This window comes from Eschrichtius robustus, chromosome 1 (genome assembly GCF_028021215.1).
Source record: "Eschrichtius robustus isolate mEscRob2 chromosome 1, mEscRob2.pri, whole genome shotgun sequence".
Lineage (NCBI taxonomy): Eukaryota > Metazoa > Chordata > Mammalia > Artiodactyla > Eschrichtiidae > Eschrichtius > Eschrichtius robustus.
In genome coordinates this window covers 192,302,037-192,329,607 of record NC_090824.1, presented here as the reverse complement: position 1 = coordinate 192,329,607, position 27,571 = coordinate 192,302,037, and the positions used below count along the sequence as shown (strand labels likewise).

Here is a 27,571-nt window from a genome sequence, read left to right as displayed (position 1 = left end):
ACCGGGCATGGGGGCCTGTCCTGGCCTCTTTCTAGAGTCAGGGGTGGTCCTTCTTACCCACACGTGCATCACCTGAAAGGTGGCCTGGGGCTTCTAACACTAACACCCCCTAGCAGACACATTTTTTTATGCAAGCTATTTATTCATTCATTCATTTATTCATTCATTAATTCCTTTACTGTGTGCCTCTGTTACACACCAGGCTCTGGGTAGGACCCACTCCCTGTCCTCAGCGAGCTGAAAGTGTTAGTATGGGGAGTAACTGGTAGTAGAGAACAGAGGTCGGGGAGATAGATACTAAATAGGTTATTGATGTAGCAGACACGTTATTTTTGACAGAGGCATCAACATTCTCCTACTTTTCAAGTTTGAAAGTTCAGAATCACCGTCAATGCCTTTTTTTTTTTTTCTTCTGCTACTAACCCCACTTCACGACCCGGTCCCGTCTGTTCATTTTGTCCTTCCTCTCCCATTCTCCGGTCTCTGGCTTCTCTGACACCATCCTAGGCCAGCTGTCCAGCACCTTGTCCCTGAAGTTTGGCAGAAACACTCTTTAAATATCCTCCCTGCCCCTCATTTCTTCTTCCGTAAGACAAGAGTTCATGACGTTTTTCCTACTGCTTCTTTGCCCATGAAATCAAGTGCAAACCCTGGCCTTTCCCAGACTTCCCGTAACTTGATTTTCCTCTCCTCCCAACCACATCTCCCTGGGCTCCTACCCGGCGACCCAGCCCAGCACTGACACTGTTCCTCAAGCATCACATACTCATTTTGGACTTTGAGTTGTGCTGTGTCCCCCAGGGCTACAGTGCTCTTCTCTCTTTGTAGACAAATCCAGCTCATTCTTCTTAGTTCGGCCCAAGTCTCATCATCTCTCCCATGAACTTTCTCCTGATGCCCGAGCCTCCATTGATTTCTCCTTTCTCTAAATTCCTATGGCACATGTTACCTTTAGATCACTTAGCAATACATCCTGACCCTTAGCTTTGCTACTCATTGTTTATGTGAAGGATGACTGTATCATTTATTGCCCAAACTGGGACTCTTTTGAGAATGAAAATGGTGCTGTTAATCATTTCACCAGGAAAACAGACATTTTGAACTATCCTGGGCAAATCAGGATCTATGGTCATCCTACTTGTGTTTAGACATCTTATCTTTCCAACAAGACTGTAAGTTCCTAGGGAGCAAATCTTACATGGGGAATATTTGCTTTGCATATTCCGTGGCACGTGAAACATAATTAACAATCAATAAATGCAGGAAGGAAAGAAAGAGGGATGGAGGGAATCAGGCAGTCACTTCATCCTCACTGAAAAAGGTGGTTTCTTAAAAATCAAAACACAACTCCAGGACTTCCCTGGTGGTGCAGTGGTTAAGAATCTGCCTGCCAATGCAGGGGACACGGGTTTGAGCCCTGGTCCAGGAAGATCCCACAGGCCGCGGAGCAACTAAGCCCGTGCACCACAACTACTGAGCCTGCACTCTAGAGCCCACGAGCCACAACTACTGAGCCTGCACGCCTACAGCCTGTGCTCCGCAACAAGAGAAGCCACCGCAATGAGAAGCCCGCGCACCGCAAGGAAGAGTAGCCCCCGCTCGCCGCAACTAGAGAAAGCCCGTGCAGCAACGAAGACCCAACGCAGCCAAAAGAATAAATTAAATAAATAAATAAATTTATTTAAAAAAGAAAACACAACTCCACCCCATTGGATGTATACAAGGCATGAATAACAGGATAAGCACACAACTTCTCCATGACCAGTTGGAAGAGGGCAGCTGAAATTCGAGAAGGCAGAATATAAGTTTGAAGATAGAAGAAAAACAGCAACAGACAAATCAAGTGGTGCAGAGCACTCAAGAAGGGTATAAATCGTGTCAATCAAAACCATCAAGGCGATCCTGAGCATAAACCCTAATTTGTATTCGTGGGGGCTCTGAAAGCGTGGATTATTGTTAAATGTCAAAGAGCGGTCTCCACAACGCGCAATACAGGAAGTGTAGTTTCTCGCACTTTCATTCATGCCAGAGGGTAATCATCTCCACAAGGTAAAGTGTAATAATTTTCTTGTGGGATTTTGATTTTAAATAAATCCCAAGATGGAATCCCTAAACAGACTAAATGTGCCATTTTCTGTCTTTACCATCTCAAGACTTCTTGATATATCTGTATACTTATCCATCCCTGTGTTTTGTTTTTTTTTTTAAAGATTGATTGATTGATTGATTGATTGATTGCTATGTTGGGTCTTCGTTTCTGTGCTAGGGCTTTCTCTAGCTGCGGCAAGTGGGGGCCACTCTTCATCGCGGTGCGCGGGCCTCTCACTATCGCGGCCTCTCTTGTTGCGGAGCACAGGCTCCAGACGCGCAGGCTCAGCAGTTGTGGTTCACGGGCCCAGTTGCTCCACGGCATGTGGGATCCTCCCAGACCAGGGCTCGAACCCGTGTCCCCTGCATTAGCAGGCAGATTCTCAACCACTGCGCCACCAGGGAAGCCCCCCCATCCCTGTGTTTTTTTAGCATCCATCCTGATGGCACCTTGGTGCCTCAAAGAGAGTATCAAGGAAAAGTTTGAGAACTTTTCTATTGTCCGCCTCAACATAAGCCCCAGATTTCCTTCAAGCTGATCTCAATTAGAAGGGAGTTGTCACCGTTAAAAAAGAACAGGAAACAAAATCTGAGGCATCAGCCCTGTCCTAATGCCCAGCATCTTCACCCCAATGTTCACTCTGCGACATCAGCCACAGGTAGATGCAGGCAGGGATGGGGCAAGTGTGTTGCTCTGATGACCTGATCCCCATGGGCAAGGCCCGCATCACACCCACTGCTCTCCCAGCTCATCATTCTTATTCTTCCCACCTTGGCCATCTCTGAATTTAGGTGGTTGTGAGGGATAGGATGGTCTCTGAACTCCCCAAATGTGTCATAACTCATTCTGGTCCTGTGGCTGTTACTGGCTAGTGGGCGAACTCAGGACCTCATGGAATGACTTCGAAAGTTCATGTGCCAAGAAACCCTAGCTTTAAGAACTCAGAGGAAAACTCAGCACTTTCTCATTCATTTCTATAAAGAACAGATAAACATAGAAGCATTCTATGAAGCAGTGCTTGGGCACTTGGCGGACACGTACTTTTGTGCCACTGACCAACTGTTTGAACTGATGATTCTCGACCTTTTAAATTTTGTTTCACTTAAGGCTCTCAGTTCCAGATCTATGAAATAAATGAGTTATACTATTTCCAAGATGCCTTCCAAGTAGAATTTCTATAAATCTATGACCTTGAAATATTTCTCTTTGCCAAAAAAAGGGGTAAAGAGTAAAACACCATTTTATCAAAGTTTGTTATTAACCAGATCTTAATATTTAGCAGATATAATACATCCCCTTAAAATACACCAAGCACGTGAAGCAAACGTGTTACAGCACTGCAAGCCCAAGCCGAAGGAAAGTGTTGTACTTCCCACTAGTTGTGTTGCAGATTAGGCCTGCTGAGGGCTTTCTTAAATAAAAGTAAATTAAAATGAACTTTGTTTAATGTAAGACACCACTAAAGGCACTTCCTCTTAGACAGAGGCGCCACTGTAGCAAAAACTAAATAAAGGGAGACAGAGGATACTGTTCTCTTCCTCCTACTCTGGCCTCAAATCTTTGAGAATCACTGTGATTCCACAAGATTGTTCAAACCTCCAAGTCCCAGCAGTTTGGGGACAGTGAAAGGAGCATCGTGGGATGTAGGTTTATTCCCAACTCTGCCACGTAAGGTCTTGAAACATTACCTTCTCTTGAAAAAAAAGGAGTGTGGCTTGGCTAATTTTTCCAAGTCTCTTCCAGTTCAGAAATACTATGGGTCAGTGAATTTTGTCCAAATTCTCATAATTAAATAAATACGACTGGGAATCAGTTTTATGGATAACTAGATTGCTTTTCATTACAACAACCAACTGGAAGTTACAGCCCCGTGCAAGGACCAGCACTAAGGGACGAAGTATTCGGTGGTTGTTATTGGTAGCTATCACCCTGCTCGACCAGCTGATTGCCCTGCAGTCTCCTGCATATGCAATTCAGTAGGATATTCTGATCTCATCAATAAACACATTATCGTTTGCATGACTGTATTTCCTTATCTTTACTTCTAATCTGGAGACTTCATATTTAGGTGCATTCGTTGACGAACCATTGTAAGTCTTATTGTTAAATCAAACCTGAAATGAATTCCAGGACTCTGTGTATTTCAAGACCAATGGCTATTTACTGAAGAAACTCTTCCTTCAGTTCTTTCAAGTTAAGTCAAAGACCAGAGAAGAAGAGTTTCTCAGATTTATTCTTCCACAAATCATACATTTATGCTGCCTGTTATGTGCCAGCCATGAACGAGAGAGCTGTGATCTCTGCCCTTGTTGAGTTTATAGTCTAGACGATCACTAGATGGTATTATTTAAAAACCACTGGTTAACCAACTCGGGGAGTCCTTGCCTGAGAAGGTCGCATTTCTGCTGAGACCTGCAGGGTGATGGATTCTTGCCTTCACCTGTTCCTCCCAGGAGGCCGACCACCCAGTCTTCTGGTTCTCTTTTAGAGAAAGCTTTTGGTGCTCATCCTGAGAGAGTGTGTGTAAGGAGTGTGCTTGAGACTAGTGAGCACTGGCATTTCCATGGCCTCATCCTAGGAGACACTGTCTGATTTCTTCATAGACTGATTGAAGAACAGCATTTGTCCCCATTAGCAGTAAGTAGTCTTGAGGTCAGAAGTGGAAATAATGGTATTCCTCTTCATCTTGAATGTGTTGAAGACATTTTCCAAGATTCCTTTTCTCTCCGTCTTACCACTGAGATTGAAAACAGATGTTAGATTTACTTCATACCCTCCCCCCAGCCCGCTCCTTTATTTTTTTAGGAATCAAAATGTTCCTCACCAGACTCTTGCTCCCTCCTGCTCCAGAGTAACGTGACGTTGGTGTGAATCTTCCCTGTTCATGCTATTTTTACTTTACTGCTTAAATGTGTATCCATACCTCACATTTACTATCGTTTTGCGAATTTGTGAGTCTACCTATGATACGCGGCCTCATGCTGTACTTTTGCAAGTTTGTGTCTTTTTTTCCTCAAGTTTATCCATATCGGTACACTTATAAAACTAGTGTATTCATTTTAACTGCTCACCACTGTATAAATAAAGCACTTTCTTTCCCCAGCCTTCTGTTAAGGGACAGTTAAGTTGGTTCTCCTTGCTCCCGATTTTCCACGGTGGGCAGCGTGCAGTGGGCAGTGGAATTGAGTCTCGGGGTAGAAGCAGTGTCAGCACCACTAAGTGTTGCCAAATGGCTCCCTAAAGCCAACAGTATCATTTAGACATCCACCAGCAATGGATACAAAATCCCATTTTTCCTCATTCTTGCCAACATCTGGTGTTAACAAATTGTACTCTTTGCCAGTCTGATTGGTCTCAAATGACACCTCAGTGGTGGGTTCCCCGATAATTAACGAGGTTGAGCGTCATTTCATATTTATTACTATTTGGTTATTTTGCTCTGTGAATTTCCATCCTTTTCCTATTTTCCCATTAGGTTTTTGTTTCCTTATTGACTTACATGAATTCTTTCCTCTGTTACAGGTATTAAAAATACTTTTTCTCACCTTCCGACTTGTAGAAACTTTGCCGGCGAAGTCCTTTATCATACCAAAGTTTAGATTTAACAGTCAGATAGATCACTTTATGCTTTGTGCATTTCTTGTGCCCTTTTTAAGAAATGCTCCCTGCCCTGATTATGTAATGACATTCTCTTTTTTTTTTTTCCAGCAAGGTTTTAAGGTTTTCTCTTTCATACTCAAGTCTTTTATCCACCTGGAATTTACTTTTGCCTAAAATGTGAGGGAGGGACTGCATGTGTTTTTCTCTGTGGGTCGTCAGTCATTTTAACACCATACTTCTTTTTTTTTTTTTTTAAACGTGAATTGTAATTCCACCTCTTTCATAGACTAAGCTCCCCTTTTCCATGTTTACACTTGGTCTTTTATCTGTCTCTGAGCCAGTACTACACAGTTTTCATTAGTTTGGCATTGCAGTAATTCTTAATATCCTACAGGTCATGCCCTCCCTTTCTTCCCCTCCACCCCCATCTTTCCTTCCACATTTGGTTTCTTTTTCCTCAGGTACATACAGCCTTTAGTAATTCTTTGAATGCCGGTCTGTGTGACATAGTCTTTCAGTCTTTGTTCTGCAGATGTCCTTATTTCACCCTCACTATACACCCAAGCTACCCGAGTCCGTGACCCTCTCCCTTCCATACCAAGGCCACCTGGGCCCCTTAATATGGGGGGACCATGATCTCACAGACTTGCCTGGGTCTCCCTCCCCCGTTGGCTGCCACGCTTCTGCTTTGTGTGGTTGAAAGTAGAGCAGCATTCACGGCTCTCGCATGGAAGCATTACCGTAGCTGTCAACTTGCCTCTATGGAGAATTCGGTCATTATATTCCTTTTACAGAATCTGTGTGCTCATATACAACGTTAAGTTAAAAATTAATTAATTTATGTGGAAAATAATCCCTATTAGCTGTGCCATCTTGGGCTGGTTATTTAACCTGCCCGAACTCTGAGCTTGTCATCTGTCAAATAGGATCACAATACCTGTGCCACCGGGTTCTTGCCAAGATTAAATGAGATAGCTAGATGGTACTTAGCACATGGGAGGTTTCAAATCATAGCTTGGAAAGAGTCGAAGGGAAGAGGGAAATGTGGGAGGGGCACTGGCGTTTATCCTCACTCGATGGGAGGAGGTGGGTACAGCCCGAAGGGAAACCTTGTCCGCTCGGTTCTCTTTCTCACCCTTGACCCGGGCCCGCACAGCCTCAGGCAGTTTGGCAGATCTAACGAGGACCCCACTTTCAGTTCTGCTTGATGTAAGTCTTGATTTCCGCTTGTCTGTCTGACCAGAAGTTAACACTGAGTCAACAAATCAGAAGCTGGGCTCTCACAGCTGGCCGGAGTTTTAACCCAGTTAGAGGATTTCACAGTGAAATTAAAGCTCTGTAAGTCTTCTCCTGCGTCTTGAATTGTCTGTGTGATCCAGTGGCTTTCTTTAAACACCCGTACCATATCCTGCTTTTCTCAGTGCAGAGAGCCAGAGAAACCCTCACGAAGAGTCCTCTAGGAACTATCGTGTGAACAGACAGCTGTTTGGGGAACGCATCCGATCCACTCTGTTCCCAGCTCATCACATTCAGACACGCTACACACCGCCGTGTTCACTGATGATTATGTTAGATGCCAGGTTCCCAGGGAAGGATCCACTCAGCCACCACTAGCTTATTCATTATTGATACACAGTTAAAGGGCATGGCTCGAATGAATGCAAGCATCTGAGAAAAGTCCTTATTCACGTACAGATCAAATTGAACATGTGTCATTTCCCTGGTGACTTCACATACTCTTTGGGCCTTGGGACCTCAAAGTATGTTAAGCAGAGTAGATGCTTCCACTCTTTTATTTAGTTTAACTGTTGGGCTTAATCCACTTGTTCAGATTATTTGGACTGGTTTAATATTATCCCTTGCTTCCCCTTAATATATTAAAACAGGAGAAGAGGGAAATTTCTTTTTAGGACCTACTGCATTCTAAGGATAAATGCATATTGTTCTACTCTGATTCTTAATGACCCACTATTAACATAGTAGGAAACCCAGCTCAGAAATGCAATACCTCTTTTCACATCATTACTCCTAATGGAACTATTACCAGGATAATAGCTTGACCTTTAGCTATAGATTCACATAGCAAAAAATATGTTCTGCTTACCCGATACCTCTATCCACATAGCATATGGAGTGTTTTCAGATCAATACAATGACCGTCCTTTGGCCCTGTTCTCAGGACTCCTCTGCGCATGTAACAGAAAGAATAGGATTTCGTCCTCTGTAGGTAGATTCTAGTTAAAAGTTTCTTTTAAGTTTGAGTGTAAGCCATGAACTAGAATGTCAATAATATGCCCGATGGAAATATTTGTTTGTAGAGGTATTTTTCGGAAAGCCCAATGCTTTGCAAGCAAAGGGAGACCCAGGAGACAGAGATTTCCCTGGCTTCTTATGATTGAAACCAGATAACTTTTCACTGAAAGGAGAAAAAAATGACGAGAAATTGTCACCTTTTGAACGAGCAGCAGAATACTTGAGCTTAAAATGATGAGAAAGATCCGCTTGGAAGCCACCTACACAGTGGGAGACCTTCCCTCCGTTTCTCCTAAACTTAGTCGTTGACACACGTGGTTGCCGGGAATCACTTTGATGTTGGCATAATCCAAATCTGTTTTGTTAATTTCGAATCTCTACTTCCTAATGTGGGCTAATTTGGATGCATGCATTTCCCAATCTAAGAAGAGAGGCGTTGCTATGGAAATTAATTACATAAATAACATTACAAGGAAGGAGGGAGATGTTTACTTGCTAAGACAGTGTATTCAGTCATTTCTGTGGTATACATTTTCCTATAATCGAATAGGGTGCCAAATACAAATATTTCCTTTTGTTCGTTAAAACGTGATTTCAAGAACTTTTCGGCAACCCTCTGATTAAGAAGTGTCATTGTGGGCATTTGAATGTAATAAAACCTTGTTTCTTTAAATATATGCTATTAAGACTTCCTACTAATTCAGATAGGCCTTTCTCCCCCAGTTAGCCTAAATATCTGAGCTATTGTATTTACTTCCATCAGAAACAAGAGTAGAAAATGTGTTTGTTTATTCTTCAAATGTTTATGGAGTTCTTAGTCCAGGGCACTGCAGTAGGTGCTTTTAGGGAGGCAAAATAAACAAAGACCCCCGAAGACCCCTGCCTATAATCTGGTACAGGAGATTCAGAAGCACCCCTACCCCAGGGATGTTGTCCCCTCTGCATCTCTCCCAGGTGGAGAGATGCATGCTTACTCGCATGCCCCATGTATCATAGATCGGGCAGCCTGGTTGGTATTCTCCCTGGACCCTAATTCTCCCTCCTCCTCGTCTCTCCTCCTCTTCTCAGTTGGGGCTAGGATGGAGCCCTTCCATCAGCACAGCTCTGCGTCTTCCTTCCTCTCACTCCCAGGTCCTGCTGCCATCTTGGATAACTTCACCATCCACGTGAGAGATCCCTGTGACCCCCTAGCTGGAGTGTCCAGACCTCGTCCACACTGGCTTTCATCTCCACTACACTTCAACCCCACACCGTTGACCACACGCCCTGCTCGCTGCCAACATTTGATGCTCCACCATTGTACTCTCAGTTGCCCTGGCAACTGAGAAAACCCTGGCAGCTCCTTGCCAACCCCACTGATATATCCATTCCCTGGTCTCCATAGATTTGCCCAAGTCTAAGCCATTTTCTGGCTTCACGTGCTTCCCAGATACGGGTGGAAAGGAAGGGTGGGTGGAGAAAGCTGTAATTTCATTCCAGGGGGCACCTTCACCACCATCTTCAATGCTTTATATCCTGTCCTTCTGCCAAACCTGGCCGGCAAACTCCTAACCCTACACCAGCCCTCCCATCGGGTGTCTCCACCCCAGACGAGGAGCTGCCAGGTGCCCTGGAGAAAACACCTGCCCTATGGCCGCTGCCGCCACAGGCACGCAGCCCCGCTCCTTCTCGGCATCCTGCGCCCTCGTCTGCTGCCTTCCCGTTCCTGTCCTCCTCTGGGCAATTCCAGACGTTCCCGCACTCTCCACGCCCTTCACCATTGAGTTCATTGAGGCGTCAGGAGCGATGATGACCCACCTGGACCCCTTCTAAGTCCACCCCTGTCTTCCCCTCCTCCGGGTTCAGAGGAAATTTTCCTCCTGGTCCCGGCCGAGGGTAACCCCCCATCCCTCTCCCGAATGCCGACCCCCCCCGCCCCAGTTCCTCTGGTATATGGTTCCTTAGACTGTTCCCTCCTCCTCCCTGGATCCCCACTGGCCACAGTGCGGGCCGCCTCCCCCATCCCCAGCCTTCCCCCCCCCCCCTTCCTCCCCCCAAGCCCACCGCCAGTCCTGGTGTTTGGAGAGTGTCATCTGTGGCCACCCTCCCCACGCCCTTGATGACGGCCTCCAGGGACCCTCTCCTCACCTCTTTCCTGGCCCTTTGTCTGCACTCGGGACTGTGGGTCCCTCCTCTTGGTGGTATTCGCACCACTTCCGCCTGCACAAGACCTTGCTTCCCGGCTCCTTCCTGGACTCCTGTGCCTCAACCTCCTTTCAGCCCCGGGGGTTCTCTCTGCTCTGTGCTCGGCCAGTGCTCTGCTCACTCGCAAGCTTCTCCCTGGTCACTGTTTTTCCTCTTGTCGGTTTAATGACCACATATACGTTTGTGCCCCCTCGAACCTGCATCTTCTTCCAGGACCCCTTCCCTGAACCAAAGGCTTCTGTACTGAAATACCCGCCAGCTGTCCCCATGTGGGGACTCCGCAAACACCCCAAACTCAACGTGTTCCAAACCACACCTGATGCACCTCGCAGCTCCCCTCACACACCTTCCTCCTGTATTCACCGGGTCATGGGATTCTCCAGAAATGCCAGTTCCTGATCTGTTCCCGTCACCCCTTCGTCTTCGCTGGCACTGGCCCCGATTCCCGTGATTGTGTCGATCCCTGAAAGGCCTCCCCTGCTCCCACCCCCTCACATCTGCCCGCCCCTTGCTGCCCTGCATCTCTTCCTGCACAACTGGATTGCTGATGTTTGTACACTCGGCCCCTCGGATCCACAGGCTCTGCCCCTGTAGGTTCAACCAGCTGCCAATCAAAAATATTTGAAAAAGAATTCCAGGAAGTTCCCAAAAGCAACACTTAAATTTGCCAAGTGCAGGCACCTACTGACATAGCATTTACATGGTATTAGGTATAATAAGTCATCCAGAAATGATTCAAAGTATACAGGAGGATGTGGATAGGTTGTATGCATATAATACACATAGTATATACGGAACTTGAGCATCCGCGGACTTTGGTACCATGGGGGTCCTGGAACCCATGCCCCACAGAGTCCAGGGGACGACTGTTTATGACTCTTTCCCCTTCTTTCATATTACTGTTTCCTTAGGATAAATTTCTAGGAATAGGATTACCAGTCCCAAGGAAGAACAGTTTTATGTCTCTCATTATATAGAACCATCTTATTTCCCAAAAGGGTTTTGCCAATTTATGCCAACAGTCATATTTGAATGTGCCAGATCCACAGAATTTTATCAATATTAAGTATTAGCCTAATTGTTTTTCTAATTTAGTAGGTATAAAGTGTTTTGCAACTTGGGGGCTTACATATTATTTGAACGTTTTTTGCTAAGTGTACTTTTTCCATTTATCGGTGGAGGCTTGAAGTTGCTCTTTCGTTTGGGATGAGGTCTTCCTATCATGGTAGATTTAGTGCAACTAGCTCCGCTCATTCAAATGAAGTGTTTATTTTTTATTCAATAGAAATTTTACAGTTTTATGTAGTTGAATCTGTCAACATTTCCCTCTGTCCTTTCTTTTTAAAAGAAACCTTTAAAATGTTAAAATTATCGATGTTTTAAATACCAAGGAGGCAGTGTGACGTGACCACATAGCAGGCCTTGACCTTGAGGGGAGCGGGTTGAAAAGTGCTCAGGAATGACACGTGAGGCAGAAATGCCAACCCCGGTGCTGCGTGCACCATCACACGCTGTGCGGCTTTACTAAGATAACTGTCATGGCACGTGACTCCAGAGTTTCCTTTGTGCTTACTAGGGAGCTCTTTCCCAGGAGCTGCTAGTACAGGATGCAAGAGGTTGACTCAAAGCAGGATTGGAACTTTCACTAACACCCACCTGCACTGCCTCTATGTTGAGTGCCAATCGACCTAGCAGGAATCACCACCAGAGTATCATCTTCTTGTGTAATTTTCCATTTGATTTTGGGTTAACAGAAAAGTGAAATATGTTGATACACTTGCAGAAGTCTGTCATGGGGCCAATGGACCCCTAGGAAGCATTTTCTCCTCTGCCCGTAAGACACATACACATGGATGTGGAGCAATTAAAAAGAGTAGTTTCTGTAGAACTACTTAATATCTGTAACCGGTTTCATTTGGAAGCACAGGACATGGTATGTAGGATGGGCCCTGCCAAGCTCCATCTTCACCAGAGGAATGCCGTATGGATTTTGAGACTATCCACTGCAGAACTGACATCTTTTAGAAGTACACTCTTTTTTTTTTTTTTCCTTCTTGGGGTTATGTTCTTTTTTCAGATCTGCATATTTTCTTTGTTAAAATATTTAACAATATTTCACATTTTCTTTCAGTCTTCACAGAAAAGTACTGCACTGCTAATCACGTGGATAAACTTCCTGGCCCAAGAGACTGGGTTCAGATTCTACAGGATCAAATCAAACTGGCCAGAAGAAGGTTAAAAAGAGGCTCAGGTATGAATAAGCTGCAAGAAAATAATTGCAGAAGCGCTTTATCGAATTTTTAGATGATACAAAGTACAATTCTTTGCTCTCAGATACTTCATTGTCTTTTGTCTTTTAAAGGGGAAGCTTTATATAATGTGCTTTGCTTTTGTATCTTAAAATCTTAGTCAAATGATTTTGAAATTCACCTTAAGATTAAACAGTGAAAATTATGTCAGGCCATTTACTTTAAATAGTACAAATGAAAAAGATTGCTAATCTCACTGGTGGTCTTATGTATGAAATGAGGTCTCTTTTTTGTGATTTGTTTCTATTGCCTATTGATTTTTATTTGTTTGGATCTGCATGACTTCATAAAAAGCACTAGTTGCTTAAGGTAAAAAAAAAACCACACACACACAAAAAGAAGATTCTGTAGAAATATATTTAATTGCATGGAAAGGTGTTCTTACTGTACTAAGTGAATAAAATAAATTATAAATTAAAATACACACACACACACACACACTCACACACACACAATAATCATCTTACCAGAAACACCATGTAAAATAGAAAGGGATTTTTAAGCCAGATATTTACTTTTTTCTTTTTTTTCTTTCAATCTGGGCTTGGTGGTTCTGGGATCATTCTTCCAGGAAAGGTGAACACCAGTTGAATTATGACTATTTAGAGTTGGTCATTTGAAATCTCATTCTCCCCAGAGTGACAGTGGGACAATTTACCAATGAAGAATCCTTTTGAGGTCAGTTTTCTGCCATTATGTAGGAATAATCATCCCTAGGAGGCCACAAGCCTCTAGATATTATTTTTAAAAAACAAAACAAAAAACAACCGATCAAACCTCAGGCCCCCTGGCCTGCTAAGAGCCTTCTGTGCTTCTGTAGCTGTGGTGTGAGAGTTTCGGAGACAGGATTTAGATGCTTGAATGTCATGCTTTGGGGGTCCATAGAACAGCAGTACAAACTCGTGAGACTGTCTGTAACACAGCCCCTTACTTGAACTTTCACTGTGAGTAGAAGTAACCGTGACCAAGCCTGCCGAGGAGCCCAGCCACCAGCCCCAGGGAGGAGAGCTCCGGGCTCAGGCTGGGCGTGCCCTTGACTCGACAAGACACAGGGCACCGAGGGACCGAGTGGATTTTCAGTGTGAAAAACCTGACAGTTCTATAAAAGTAGCTAGCAAGACGCTAAACTATCCAGCTATAACTGGATGAGCTTTTTTTTTAATTAAAAATCTTCCCTCCCTCCTTTTTTAACCTTTTGACTTCTTTTACACTTAACTGATGCTCTTTTTATAAGGAGCAACGGACTACTAATATTTTTAATGGGTAACCAAATGGATTATTGCATTAGGTAACAAGTCACGTCAGAGTCCGTAGATCTGGTTTCCAAGGCTCATGTCCGCTCTTCACCAGCTCTGGACCTTGGACAAGTCACTCAATACTTCTCATCTCGGGTCCCCATCACGAAGTGGACATAGAGGTACAGCCTGCCTCAGAGCTGTCCTGAGGCTCCAGGCGCGGGTTGTACATGAACGTCTTTATCAGTGAAGCTAGTGTACCCCTCGGAAGATGTCTTTGTGCGCAGCCATGCTTGGCGGCATGGAGGTCACTGAGGCAGCCCCACGTCGTGTGCTCGGTCAGGGGACCGGCCAGCCTGCTGTGCTGGGGCAGCTGCTTTGCTCCCGTTGTCCCGGCGTGATTGTCAGTGACGCCCCTTTCACTCTCAAAGGCTTTCAGGCTTGGGCAGTAAAGCAGGCGCTCATCCTCCTCCTCCGTCTCCCAGTTTTCACTGTTGTCTTCTCCTGCATCCCCAAATCATCGCAAATAAACACAGCGTGGTGCAGTGGAGAGAAGAGGTCTGCTTTCCTGGCTCTGATCTGCCATTTACAATTTCCTGGGAACCTGGACCAATTTCTCAACCTCTCTGAGCCTCGGGTTCTCCATTTATATAACGAGGCTGATACCTAGCTCGGGGTGTTTTCAGCGTTAAAATTAGATAATGCAAGTATTGCCACCGATAGAGAGCGGACACGTAATAATGCTCAAAAAATGCCCACGACCTTATCCTCCTTCCCTTTGCTAACCAAAAACAAAACACAGCAGTTCCTTTCTCCTCCCGACATCGTTGGTCAGATTTCTTCCAAAAGGGCCTGCATTCCCTGAGTCCGCCTCCCCACCCAGTTCAGTTTAGAATCCAGGGCATTTTGCCCCTGACCTCACTCCTCTACGTACGTGAACCTTTGCCGCGTTTGCGTCCAGATCATCAGATTTCACTTGTTTATATTAACACTCAGACTTGACCTCCGTATTGATTTTTACCCTTTCGAATCGCATCCTTCTTGAAACTCTCTTCCTCCAGGCTCTGTGATTTCATTCTCTTTGTTTCTCCTCCAAATTCCCTGTCAGTGCCTTGGGTCTCCTTCCCCACCTCTTTCTCCTCTGCCCGCCTCCTAAACCCGGGTCCTGGTTTCCCTCTTCGGTGCTTCTTCTCGTTCTCGTTGTGCGTCCTCCCACGTGACTTGCACTGTCCCATCACCGGGGGCTCTCCAGTGTGCAGCTCCAGGCTCGGCCACATCCTGGGACCCGAGCGGAGCCTCTGCTAATGAGGTCCGGTCATGCCCCAGCCCCCCCACCCCCAGATTAAATACTTCTGGCTTCCTGTCCGCCCAGGCAAAAACCCTCCTACACCCCACCCAGCACGGCGCGCACGGTCCTTCACGGCCTAGCGCCGCCTCACCTCCTGCCATCGCCCGGTGCGCCCCTGGACCACAGCGGACCCTGCCCCGCCCCGCCCCGTCTGAAGTCGGCGGGCCTCCCACACCCAGGCCTCCCCTCCGCCTGGAAGCGCGAAGCATCTCAGAGGCTACTTTCTCCAGGAGGCCTCACAGGCGGCCTCGGCACTTTGATCTTCTGCCACCTGAATAGTGACAGGGACACACCTGTTTCCTCCACGAGATCCTCAGGAGCAGAGGCTGCATGTTTCTGTCCTAAGCGTTGAGAACACTGTGTGACACAGCGTGGACACGCCCGGATACTTGTTGAATGGACCAGTGAATGGGAATGAAGGGACAGCTGTCCACAGCAAAAAGGTCTTAGCTCATCGCGGTCCCGGGAGATCCCGGAGAACATTCCATCAGTTCCTGACTGGAGGTTCAGAGGCTTCCTCATCCCCCGCCCCCAGAACCCGCGGGGAGGCCACGTGCTGGGTACGCCTGCGGCCACTCGCCTGGCCATCCCTGGGTGCCCTGTCCTTCGTCCTCAGGCCCTTTCTCTCACTTCTCTGTCCCCGTCTCCTGAGGCCTCTTACTTCACTCCTGATCGCCTCTTCTCCCAGCTCCCCCAAAGGTTCAGAGTCTCGGGTCAAGGCGCCCAGACCTCACTCTGGGTGGCTTAACTGGGAAACACCTGGGAAGATCACCGTCCTGCCGGCGGCTCTCTTATGTCTTCTTAGGCTAAAGGTCCCCTGCCTCTGCCTGGAGACACCTCACAAAGGCCCCTTTGTGACTCTGCCCCCTTAGATTTCAGGCTCCAGGGAAAGCGCTTTTTGCGATTGACTGACAGGTGTTACAAAAGACAGCACCCCGCGAGTAACCCCTCCTTAAGTAAGCACTGGTGTCCTGCTGGGTGCGTGTCTCCTCAGCTTTATTTTCAAGTATAAGCTGAGCCGTGTCCTTGCTAGTTAAGTATTAAGTTGGTCTTATGTTGCCTAAGTTCTGCGTTAGCAATCCTGATGGTTTTGAATACGTGAGAACTTGTACCTACCTGTCGCTTTTCAGAGCAAGTTGTCAAACCCAAAAGACAAAGACACTAAATACAGTATCAGAGAGATCTAAGATTTGTCATAGTGACGAGACTGAAATGTAATACGCAGTCCGAAGGAAAGGCAAAGGGCCAGAGTGGCCGGATTCCATCCACCAGCTGCCCTGTGGTCCCCGCGCCTTGGCCCCAGCTGCGCCACCAGCTTCTAGCAAATCTGCACTTGCTTCCTCTACCTAGGACCTCTTCCTGCATCACAGGGGGTGGTGGCAGGATGTGGGAAATGCTTGGAGCTCCTTGGGAGCTTGAGGGAAAAGGACGGTATAAATTCAGGATCCGGATGTTACTGACTGAGGGGGCTTCAGAGACAACCCAGAGGAAGCAGGAAGAGGGCTTGGTGTCCCAGAACCTGTGCCTCTAGCTGGGGAGAGTGATTAACAGTCCCTAAAGGAGCTGAAAAGTTTCCGTTTGAAGAGTCACCTCCGAAGGTGGAGGACATACACGTGGGGAGCGGAGCGCTGGGCGTATACTGAGTACGTTGGAGAAGGCTGTACTCGGAGACACGGGAGCAGCTCTGCTGCCAGAGGCCACGTGACCAGAAGAGCAAGTTCTGCTGCAATGTTGTTCCCCTCCTGTATGTATTTTTATACATAAGCACACCTTTGTCTTCTGTTGTCAGATGCTGAGACCAGTTATTATTACAAGTTTCTGGTCCCCACTCCCTTCCCCACAGCGTACACATGCGCACAGTGGGGACCTTCCTCCACGTTCCTGCCTCTCTTTCCCCCAGATAGACTGGCCAGTGAACACGCTTCTTAACCATCTCAGGGTGTGGATTAGTAATTCGTGTGCCTGTTGGTACAGAATGGGCTGCAGTCTCCCCCCGCCCCCTGTGGAACATCTCGCCCGCTCAGATGATCGTCTACCCTGTTCCGGAGTCGTCGTCTCATTTGAGTGAGCATGCTTCCACTCTGACACTGGGTTTCGATTCTCCGCCTAGAGAGTTGTGGTTGGCACCTCGGCAGGTTTCCCCAGCCTGTCCAGCAGGTTCCATTAGCGTCTGAGAAGGGCAAGGTGGCTGAAGGACAAAACTAACCCTGACGCACACACCACACAAGAGCAAGATGACAGCACATCCACGGTGACCCGCCAAATAGGCTTTGTCTCCCAATTTTGTCAAATCCTGTCCCACCTCATTCTCCCCAAGCGGCACAGAAGTGGGATCCCAGCAAACTGGAACTGGAGCCACGTGCGTTGCTGTCGTCATGCCGATGAGAACTGAGGGGCCAGGGTCGGTGCTATTGCCTGCTCTTCTTTTGTCTCCTTTTCGGTCTAAATGACAATACAGCATCTCATGGATATTCTACAGCTTCAGTCTTATGTATCACATCTGGCTCACTTCCTGGGATAAGGTACAGACTCTACCTGGGCAAGTAATCAATTCGCTGCTAAAGGCAGCCTGCGAAGCCTCCAGCAAAAGGAAGTGCCCCTCACAGATGTGAAAGGTTGTTCTGCGAATCCAAATAGAAATTCATTTGGGGCTCTCATCACATGTAATAAATTTTTTTCGATAACTGGAATGATTCCTTTTCTGGTGTGGATTTTTATAATTTTCATTAGATCATTTCCTCAGCGCAAAAATTGCAATTTTTTTATTTGTGTTGGATCTAAGAGTAAAGCTGTCGCTGCTATTAAATTTTTATTGGACTTGCTTAATCTTTCCCAAATTTCACAACTTGCCTGTCACCAGAGAAGAAAGATTGTGAGCTTGTTGTTACAGACAGATGTTATAATCAAATTTAAGTTAACAGTCGTGTTCTTCATCCACAACACTTGGCCCTGTTTGTGCAGCGGGCAGCTACTCATTTATACATAATCCTTTACAGATTTGGGGTTGTGTATGTTTGGTTCTTAGTAAAGCACATAATTGCACAGGCCTGTTTTTTTAAAGTGAGGAGAGCTGAATTACAAAGGGAAGATCAACTTACACCCAGAACTGATTTTTGTCATCAGTAAATGAAAAGCCGCTTTTCATGGAAGGTAGAGAAAGTTACTAAAGTGTCAAATGAACTAGAACTTGAAGTTTTACAATTGTAGCTTATAGTGACGCATGTGATTTATATTTGGACTGTTCATAGCGAAGAGGTCAAGCCCAGGCATTAACCTGAGTCAAACCCTCGGTACGTCTTAACGTCTGTTTGTCTCCGTTGCCTCATTTCTTAAAATGGGCATAAGATAGACCTGCCTTGTAGGGGTTGCCAAGGGTTAGCTGACACAATGCATATAATAACTGCTCAGTAGATGGTATTCAGTAAATGGTGATGCCTATCATAGCTATTATTATTGTTATTACTGAAGAATCTTTTAAATCTTCTGGTTCCTTTAGCCAAGATGCCTAGTCCAACTTTTTTTTTTTCCAATTAATCACATCCTGGGATTGATGATAACTCCAGTATTGCATGTCTTGTGAATAACTGTTCTAAAGGATCTTATTTTATGTACTATATGTATCAGAATAGTGTACATTGCCATGTGATGTAAAAAAGAAAAATCGACGGAAATAATGCAGCCAGCTATCTAAGTGTTATCCCAACTAAAACAATAAATAAACCTTGAAGAGTGAAAACCAATCAATCAATCAATCCCAGACAATGAAAGAACTACCGTGTACTTCATCTTCCTATTCAAGTTCACTTAATCCAATCAGAAGAGAATAATATCTTCTAAATATAAAAATAACATGTTTGTTATTTTTTAAATATATAAGAAAAATTTAAAAACTCAAAGAACATGGGGAGGGTGGGAGGGAGGGAGATGCAAGAGGGAAGAGAAATGGGAACATATTGTATATGTATAACTGATTCACTTTGTTATAAAGCAGAAGCTAACACACCATTGTAAGGCAATTATACTTCAATAAAGATGTTTAAAAAAAATAAATAAAAAAAAATAAAAAATAAAAAACTCAAAGAACAAAATTTTAAATACCCATAAGCTTTTCATCCAGAGAGAAACACTGTTAACATTTTAGTATGTCCTGTGTTTTGTCCATAAACCTATTTATAGAATTCTAATCTTACCATTTATCCCATCGCTTGACTGGAATGTTTTGTGCAGTATTAAACATTCATCTACAACATAATTTTTAGTGGTTGCTGCTCTTTTATTTTGAATTTTATTTTTTTTTATACAGCAGGTTCTTATTAGTTATCTATTTTATACATACTAGTGTGTATATGTCAATCCCAATCTCCCAATTCGTACTGTTTGTTCTCTACATCTGTGTCTCTATTTCTGCCTTGCAAACCGGTTCATCTGTACCATTTTTCTAGATTCCATCTATATGCGTCAATATGCGATATTTGTTTTTCTCTTTCTGACTTACTTCACTCTGTATGACAGTCTCTAGGTCCATCCACATCTCTACAAATGGCCCAATTTCATTCCTTTTTATGGCTGAGTAATATTCCATTGTATATATGTGCCACATCTTCTTTATCCATTCGTCTGTCGATGGGCATTTAGGTTGCTTCCACGTCCTGGCTATTGTAAATAGTGCTGCAGTGAACGTTGGGGTGCATGTGTCTTTTTGAATTATGGTTTTCTCTGGGTATTATGCCCAGTAGTGGGATTGCTGGGTCATGGCTACTGCTCCTCTCCAGCCAAAACTCGTCTTGACGACTCTGTCTCGGTGTTTTTGTGGTGGATTTAGCAGGTGAGGGGCGATGGGTCTTTCACCGCGGCCAGCGTGTGGCAGTCTGAGGGCAGGATGGTGGAGGGGTGAACCAGGGGAAATCTCTGAACGTCTCCATCCATCTCTGAACCCTGATTGTGTTTAAAGCCACGGCAGTCAAAACAAGAACATACCATTAGTTTGCTTCCCAGCAACTCAGCATTACAACGTGTTACACGGGGCAGCCCTCACCTGACTGGCCTCACGGGCACACGTGCAGGAAACTTACAAGGGGGCGGCAGCCCTGGGACAGAGGGAGCAGGGCCAGAATTATCCCAGCAGCCGTGGAATGTTCTGGCCTGTCCACAGCACGTTGGGGAAACTGACAAGCCCAACATTTATCAGGAAACGTACGGGCATCTTCTTTTTTGTACTTGCTGGAAGGTTTTCTGTGACGGAAGGATCTACCTTTGGGAAACTCTTCAGGAGATTGAAATATATCAGAGATGAGCAAAGTTTTGCATTTTAAAGCACAGAAGGGACAAATCATTTGAAGAAACGCTTACTCCTTCTGATTTTATTCATGACTAAATTAATGCCGATTTTAGATTGAATTTCCAGTCATCTCCAAAGAAAGTTTTGTTCCCAAGCTGTCCTAAGCCTGCCCCACTAGAATGGTTCTGAGGATGACGAGTAAAATTCTACCATAGGAATTCACTGACCTCCATGCCTTCGACGATCATATTTAAACAATTCACGCCAGATTCTGGGTGGATACTTAAGCCTATATAAATAAGCGAAAACGAACTGAAATCATCAATGACTGATAGAATAAGGTTCCTAAGATATAAAAAATTTTAATAGAGGAAGATGGATTTTATATCATCATTTTAAAAATATTTAAATCGTGGTACTAAAATCTCTACTGTGAACTGGCTGAAGCTGAGAAGGGAAAAGAAAGGTGAAAACTATCATGTGCGCTGGAGTTTTTAAATTGTATTACCTTATTCGGCAGAATGAATGAGCTCCCTGAAACTAATGAGATTTGTGTTTCATGTTTGTAACCAGCAGAGGCAGCTGACGGTGATGAACGGCTGGACTGCGTCTCTCTACCCCCAACAGGTAAAACACATTTCCATTTTCATCACCTGCTGGAAAATACAGCACGTGAGAATATTTGCATTGAAAATGTTTTTAACATCAGAGATGCAGATGCTTGAGCAAACTGCTTCTGTAAGAGGCCGAACCCCTAGTAATCAGAGGAGCTCAATGCCCTGCATTCAGAGAGATTTTGCACATTGAGTACGAAAAGCTGCAGTTTTCTCACTTTCTGTTTCATCTGCCTGATAACCTCAGAACAGCAAGTCCTAAGAACTTAGTGTCACAACGTTTTGCCTCCCCAAGCCCTGGGACATTAAAAAAAATATTTTAACACGAAGTGACATTTCTGTTTAGATCAGGGATCATCCAGTTTATGATGAAATTCACATGCGTTCTGGCCTCACCTCCCTCGCGAAAAGCTTTGAGAGGCAGTGTCATTGCTCTTCCTATAATGGGCACCCGATGAATACTGTGTCTTAAGTGAGGGATTGAATGTGCCCATCCATCTAGCCTGGGTGGCACATTCCTGATGCTGTAACCCGATCAGCCGAATACACCATCTCACTGCCGCATCTGCTGCAGGGTTAAGCCATAGACTTAATTCTGACTTCTTCTTATTTGACTCTCAAGTAATCCTTCCGACCCTGGGCTCCTCCCTCTGCATCGGTTCTCGCCCGAGAGCCTGAGGGACAGGTGTCTGATCAGTGAGCCATGTGACAAAGAGCTTATCCCCTCAGTTGGTCTCAAGACTCTTTATTCACTTCCCTCAAAATACCTGAAGGTTCTCTAACAACCAAACCCAGACACACACACACCCCCAAAAAAACCCCCTGTCAATGAAAAAGCTCAACTCCGTGTTTTCTCTCCATTTGGGGTGGTAAGTTTTAAGTTAGATCCAGCAAGTATGAGAGGAGTCGTTAGTCTGTGTAGGAACTCTGCGAGGCCCCGTGTTCACAGACAGCGCTTGCCCTGAGTTCACGGTGTAGCAGAGATGTACGTTAGTGAACTTCAGAGCAGCCAGAAAACTCGGACACGCAAATGATACGGTGCTTTCTCTGTCACTGAGTAGCTAAGCAACAGATCGATGGACAAATAAACGAAATGACTGCAGAGGGCAAGAGCAAGCTGCTTCTATCGCGTTCTCACTGTATATAGTCATTATAGAAATTACAGAAAGGGGAGTTCTTGTTTGGCTATGTTTCCACACTTATGAATCAAGAGAATTGAAATGCATGATCTCTAATTGTTCCTTCCCAACCTGTGCTCCTCTGAGTATCAAGACAACTCCGATTAGCCTCGTTCTGACCACCCACTGCAGGTAGAGGCATGAAGCACTGCTACTAATGATGAAACTGTGCCCTTTCGGGAGGTCCCCTGGAGGAACACCTTGCTGTTCTAGTTGTACTTTCCAGGGTTCCTCCCCCATCAGCCCCCCATGACCCCAGGACATTTGCACTGCCCGTCCTGGCCACCATCTGACACAGTGGGCTTTTAAGAAGTATTATTGCTGGAAAACCATTCCCCTTGAAATAATACCTTTGAGTTTTCCTGTCTGAAGATGGAGGCAGAGAGATGTTTCAGATGAGAAAACTGAACACAGGATGGTAGAACCACCTCATGGAACCGAAAAGAATTTCGAGGAATCTGAGAAAGAAGGAATGTTAGAGATCATCTAGTCCCGTCCCTTCTTTTTATCCAGTCCTTTTATTTTACAGGTAAAAATGCCTGAGGCCCAGAAACACTATATGACTTTCTCAAGGTCTCACAGCTGGTTGGTGGCCTGGGCTCTCAACTCCCAGCCAATCCACCGCGTAGCTTTCTCACACCTTCTCTGCATGTTTCCTAAAGATCCTAAGAGGTGATGGATGTACTAATCCCTTTAGGATTCCATCTCAGTGTCGGCCCGTCTTCACAGTTAGCGCTCAGTGTCGGCCCGTCTTCACAGTTAGCGCTCAGTGTCGCCCCGTCTTCACAGTTAGCGTGTCTGTCGTAAGTCAGCCTGAAGTCCGCTGCAGCTTCAGCTCTTGGGTTCTTCCCAAGAAGACCCTACCCAAGGCTGTGAGGCCCTAAGGAGGACAGTAGTAGAGGCCCTAAGGAGGACAGTAGTAGAGGCCCTCAGGAGGACAGTAGTAGGACGCCTCCCGCAGGTTTCTTCACTAGACTCCTGATAGATATCTGATACAAATCACTAAACAGCATGATAAATAATACCACTTATCACCTCGAAAAGGGGGAAGAGAAGTCACGGATTGGTGCCCAAATTTTGCAGTAATGGAATTAAACAATCTTGATTAGACTGGCATGTCTCTGGAGTGCCTCTCACGTAAAATCCCAGCCTGGGGCTTCTCTGCACACAGCACCACGACCTAGTCCTCCCTCCTTACGTGTCTCCTTGATGAGACCGTCCGAGGGATGAATTCCACCTTTCTTGTCCATGCATCTTCCTCCCTGCATTGGAGACTCACTGGCTAGACCTTCCTCATCTGGTCTGTCTGAGCTGGCAACAGTTGGTCCTTTTTAAAGATTTAACAGTGCCTTTATTACCTTGTTAAGGTCTTTTTTCTCCTTCCAAATTCACGTGTGTTGGGAAGGGGTGGGACGGGGGGATAAATCCCCAAGTGTTTCTATGAACCGGAACCGACCAGGCCACGGTTACAGTCAGGCGTCAGATGACATTTATCTCAGTCCGTTAGCACTTAAGCAAACTTCTGTTTGTCTAGTTTTAACAAAAATGGATACAGATTTTTCTAGTGGAAAAACATATTTTCTTAATTTCTTTCCCCTCAACCCTGTCAGTAAGTGTTTTTGAGCGATGCCAGGAATCAGCACTGAGATAGGTTCTGGTGAACAAATCCCACCCTCAGACCAGAGGCAGAGGCTACTACGGCCCAGGGGTGGAGACAGAGCTCTGATAAAGGAGAAAAACCACCATAAGGGAACAATTTTGGGGGGAAAAGAGTACAGAGAATAAAATCGAAACAGTACTAACATTTAAAGGTGGCTTCTGGATTTGAAATAGAATAGTACGAAGCGCACCTAGGCTTAGCATTTTTTGGTCATAAATTGGCATTCTTTTACACACTTTTTAGAAATTAATACAGAAAAGTGTAAGGAAGAAAACGTAAATTACTTTTACCACCCAGAGACAACCATTATTGTTGGGTGTTTTTTCCCAGACTTTTCTCTATATTTTTTAAATTTATATAATGGAGGTCAAATCCATCCAATTTTGTTTCCTAAAGTTCTGTTCTGTTTTGTTTTACCACCTAACAAGCGTTTCCCATTTTATTACAAATCTCCATACACATTATTTTAATAGCTGCACTGTATTCTGTCTTACAGGTCATATCATATTTTATTTAGCCATTTTCTACTCCTGGATGATAGGTAATGAACATACTCTAATAGTAACCCACATTCATGGGTTTTCCTGTAAAAATCATCATTACAGATTTCTAATGGCTAAAATTACTCATCTGGCACACCTAAAGCCTTGGCTAAAAAATACTGATTTAGAGGTGAAACAGATACCTCACCAATGAGGTCCTGCATCTGGCCGTGTCATAGAAAAGCGTACAACTCTTCCTTAGAGAAGTGGCCCCCCTTCACGTTCTTGTCTCTGTTGTAGGTCATATATTTGACACCAGGAGAGAAAACACGGAAGACACAGAGACAGCTTTCACTGCCTAGACTTTCCTTTAGTGACACTGCTTAGTGCACGCATCTCCTCCATTGGAATTTCCTCAAAGATCCACTAGCATTTCAGATTACTGCAAAGTGTGGGCGTTCTGTGAAGCTGACCTGTCATGTTTGAATAGTTTTCATATTCTTTCTTTGTAATGTGTGATAATCAAGCCTCCAATTTGGCCTAAGATTTTTAAAAATCATCTTTAGAGTTGCATTCTCAGCCTTTAAATGTCCAGCATATCACTAGGTTGGTTCAGTGTCCATGAAAAAGCAGCAGTTTTATTTTCCCTGTTTTTTTTTTTTTTTTTTCTTTTTCAGTGTGAATATGGTATAGAGTTTTGAAGCGTATTTATTTTAATGTAAATTGCTTAGTTGCAGTATACAGGAGAATGGCTCTTTCCGGACCAAGGAAGCAGTGTTGAAGGCCAAACTTAATTAGAATCTTCACCAGCTTAGAAGATGGAAAAGTTGTTTTGGGAGACAGGACAGCTCTGATCTATTAGATGAAATCATTTGTGGCATCATATCTCCCCAGAATAATCATTTGTCACTGATAAGTGCAAACGATACGTAAATTCTTAGGAAAGAAAAATCTTTCATGTAGGTTGTGTCGACACAGCGACAAAATAAGTAATTAAAAGGTGAGAAACTCAAAGTAACCAGCTATCCACATGACACTTGACAACTGTTTTAAGAGATGGTTTTAACTGAGTGATCCAGGGGGTTGTGGCATCATGTGGCAACTGGCCACAGATGTGCTTAATCTCATATACTTCACGTGGTTCTGGTACACCTGCCCCCCCCCCCACTTTATATAAAACCAACAAGTTAAAATGTGGATTCATTTTAAAGAAATATTTTTGGCATGTGGGTATTTGTTTCACAGAGATATTTGCCTCCAGATTCCTTTCTCTAGTAAGGTGGTGAGCTTAAAATACCTGTTTATTTGGAGGCATTGCATTTACACTTCATTTATTGTATAAAGCAGATTACCGTGAATCTTTGGCACTTGACCCAAAGGCCAAAAGTTGGCTTGAAAGAAATTTGGACAGTAGAAACACCGAACCCCCGGGGCGTGGGGAGGGGAAATGCTGTGCTACCATTTAACACACGTCCCTAGCACTTATTTTATCGAATCGGAGAGTGTAAGAGCTCAGAGTTACCATTAGTCCCCCTCCCGCGGTCTGTGGTGAGGCGGCTAAGGAGAAATGAGGATCACGGCTGCCCAGCGCCGGGCAACAAGCCATCAATGCGCTGGCCAAGCCGGGAACCTCAGTTCCTTACTACCCCATCCCAGGTACCTGTGCCATCACGTCACTCGGGGCGGCTAACCCTGGGCTAGGAGGGGAGCTCTAGGGGGAGTCAGTACCCACTAAAGACCAGCTAATCAACCCAAGACCATAGGAGGCATTCCTGTGATGTGACAAAGCTGGTCTAGGCGTGGCTTATGGAATCAATCCACCTGCTAGACAGCTACATCTCATACACGTGTGTCTTTTATCCTCTTTTCGGAGCCCCAAGGAAGGTTCAGATCAATGGTTTCCATCACAGGCTTAGCTAGCCTTTTCGATTTCAGGCCAGTTAGTAACCCTTCCCTGACATCAGCCTCTCTGTTCATCAAGGAGTCTAATGAAGTACCGTGAACCCAGGCTTTTGTTTTTCTGCAAGATATGTTTTAAAATTTGTCTTCTGCCTCTCAGAAGGAAGTCTTTCTCAAGGGAATTGAAAAGATTAATTAGTGACCTTTCAACTCTGTTACAGTAAGATGAATACATGGCGAATAAAAGTAGAAACGTTTACCTTACAGCTGTGGAATCTGTTAAATATACACCATGAACCTTCAAAGCACTTCCTGCCAAGACTGGGCGAGAGCTTGAATTTTTCACTACCTGAGGGGTGGGTGGGGATTGCTGGGCTCTCGAATATGTGCAATGGATTCACAGATTGGAAATACACGGCATAAAACTGCAACCGTAAAATCATATTTTATAAATTAAAACTGTGTTTACTTAACTGCGACTACTGTTCAGACTTTATTCAGAAATCCTTTTTATAGGCTTTCTTAGCAAAAAAAAAAAAAAAAGAATTATTCCATATCTATGGATAAGGTCTCAATCTTCTGTATATATGTTTTATTAATATGTAAATATTTAGATTTTTTTAAGATTACTATGTTCTTTAAAAAAAATTCAACACAAGGCTGGTTGTGAAAATGGTGTATAACACGTGCTGTGATATCAATTCCCAAGACGCCCTTTATGTCTGTTCTGGAAGAATACAATAAATTACTTTAATTGAATGCGCCTGTCTCCTGCCTGTGTGCCAGCCCTCCTGCGTTTATGAAGGGGAGCCAGTGCTAGCCATTAATTAAAAGGTATTTATTAGTACTCTGGTGATCATATGCAGAAAGTTTTCTCTCCGTATGAAGTTAATTTTTAAAAATAAACGAACGAACCAGATTGCCACCAGAAAGAGTGTCTCGGAATGCATTAAGTCACAGGCTCCGCCTGGCAGTTAGATCAGCGGCAGGTCCCACAGTAACACTTGAGCAGTAAGTAGTGATCTGCTTGAAGCCTAATTTTAACTGAATTAGGTAGCTTCATAAGCCTCACTTAAACGGTTAAGCCCTGCTTCTATGGAAACAACACATCAGAAGGACAAATCAATCTTCTCTAACGCAAAGTGGCTGTTCAAACCTAATTGCTTTATTCTCCTCTCTGAACACAGGGGGGCGCTACTCCTCATGGGGACTTGCCCCCTCCTGCCTCCAAAGGCACCCAGGGCTGGCCCGCCAGCACTGTCGGGGCTTTGGTTCGGGGTCTGGTTCTTGGGCCCTCATGTGGAGGCATTGGCGCTGAGCTAGTCCACAGCTGGGAGGAGGGCAGTAGTCGCGGGTAAGAAAGCAGCCGGATTGCAGGAGGGAAGGTGACAGGGTGAACTGCTTGCAAAGAGAGAAAATCTAAACTACTGCCAGCTAGAGTC

The 27,571-nt window shown here is 44.8% G+C and overlaps 1 protein-coding gene across 9 annotated transcripts in view; it reads left to right on the top strand.

Moving 5' to 3' along the window:
* BEND7 (BEN domain containing 7) overlaps nucleotides 1-26,838 on the top strand; it is an 83,272-nt gene extending 56,434 nt beyond the window's left edge. For 3 of the 9 annotated variants that reach the window (XM_068561654.1, XM_068561607.1, XM_068561661.1), the window contains 3 exons: nucleotides 12,258-12,377; nucleotides 20,870-20,923; nucleotides 24,531-24,845. In XM_068561654.1, coding sequence (XP_068417755.1) covers nucleotides 12,258-12,377; nucleotides 20,870-20,923; nucleotides 24,531-24,592 — 236 coding nt within the window. In that variant the 3' untranslated portion in view covers nucleotides 24,593-24,845. Of the gene's footprint in view, nucleotides 1-12,257; nucleotides 12,378-20,869; nucleotides 21,082-22,617; nucleotides 22,827-24,530; nucleotides 24,846-26,350 lie in introns of those variants that run through there. The other 6 variants (XM_068561648.1, XM_068561623.1, XM_068561642.1 and 3 more) reach the window with 6 other exon arrangements.
* The last annotated feature ends 733 nt before the right edge of the window (nucleotides 26,839-27,571 follow it).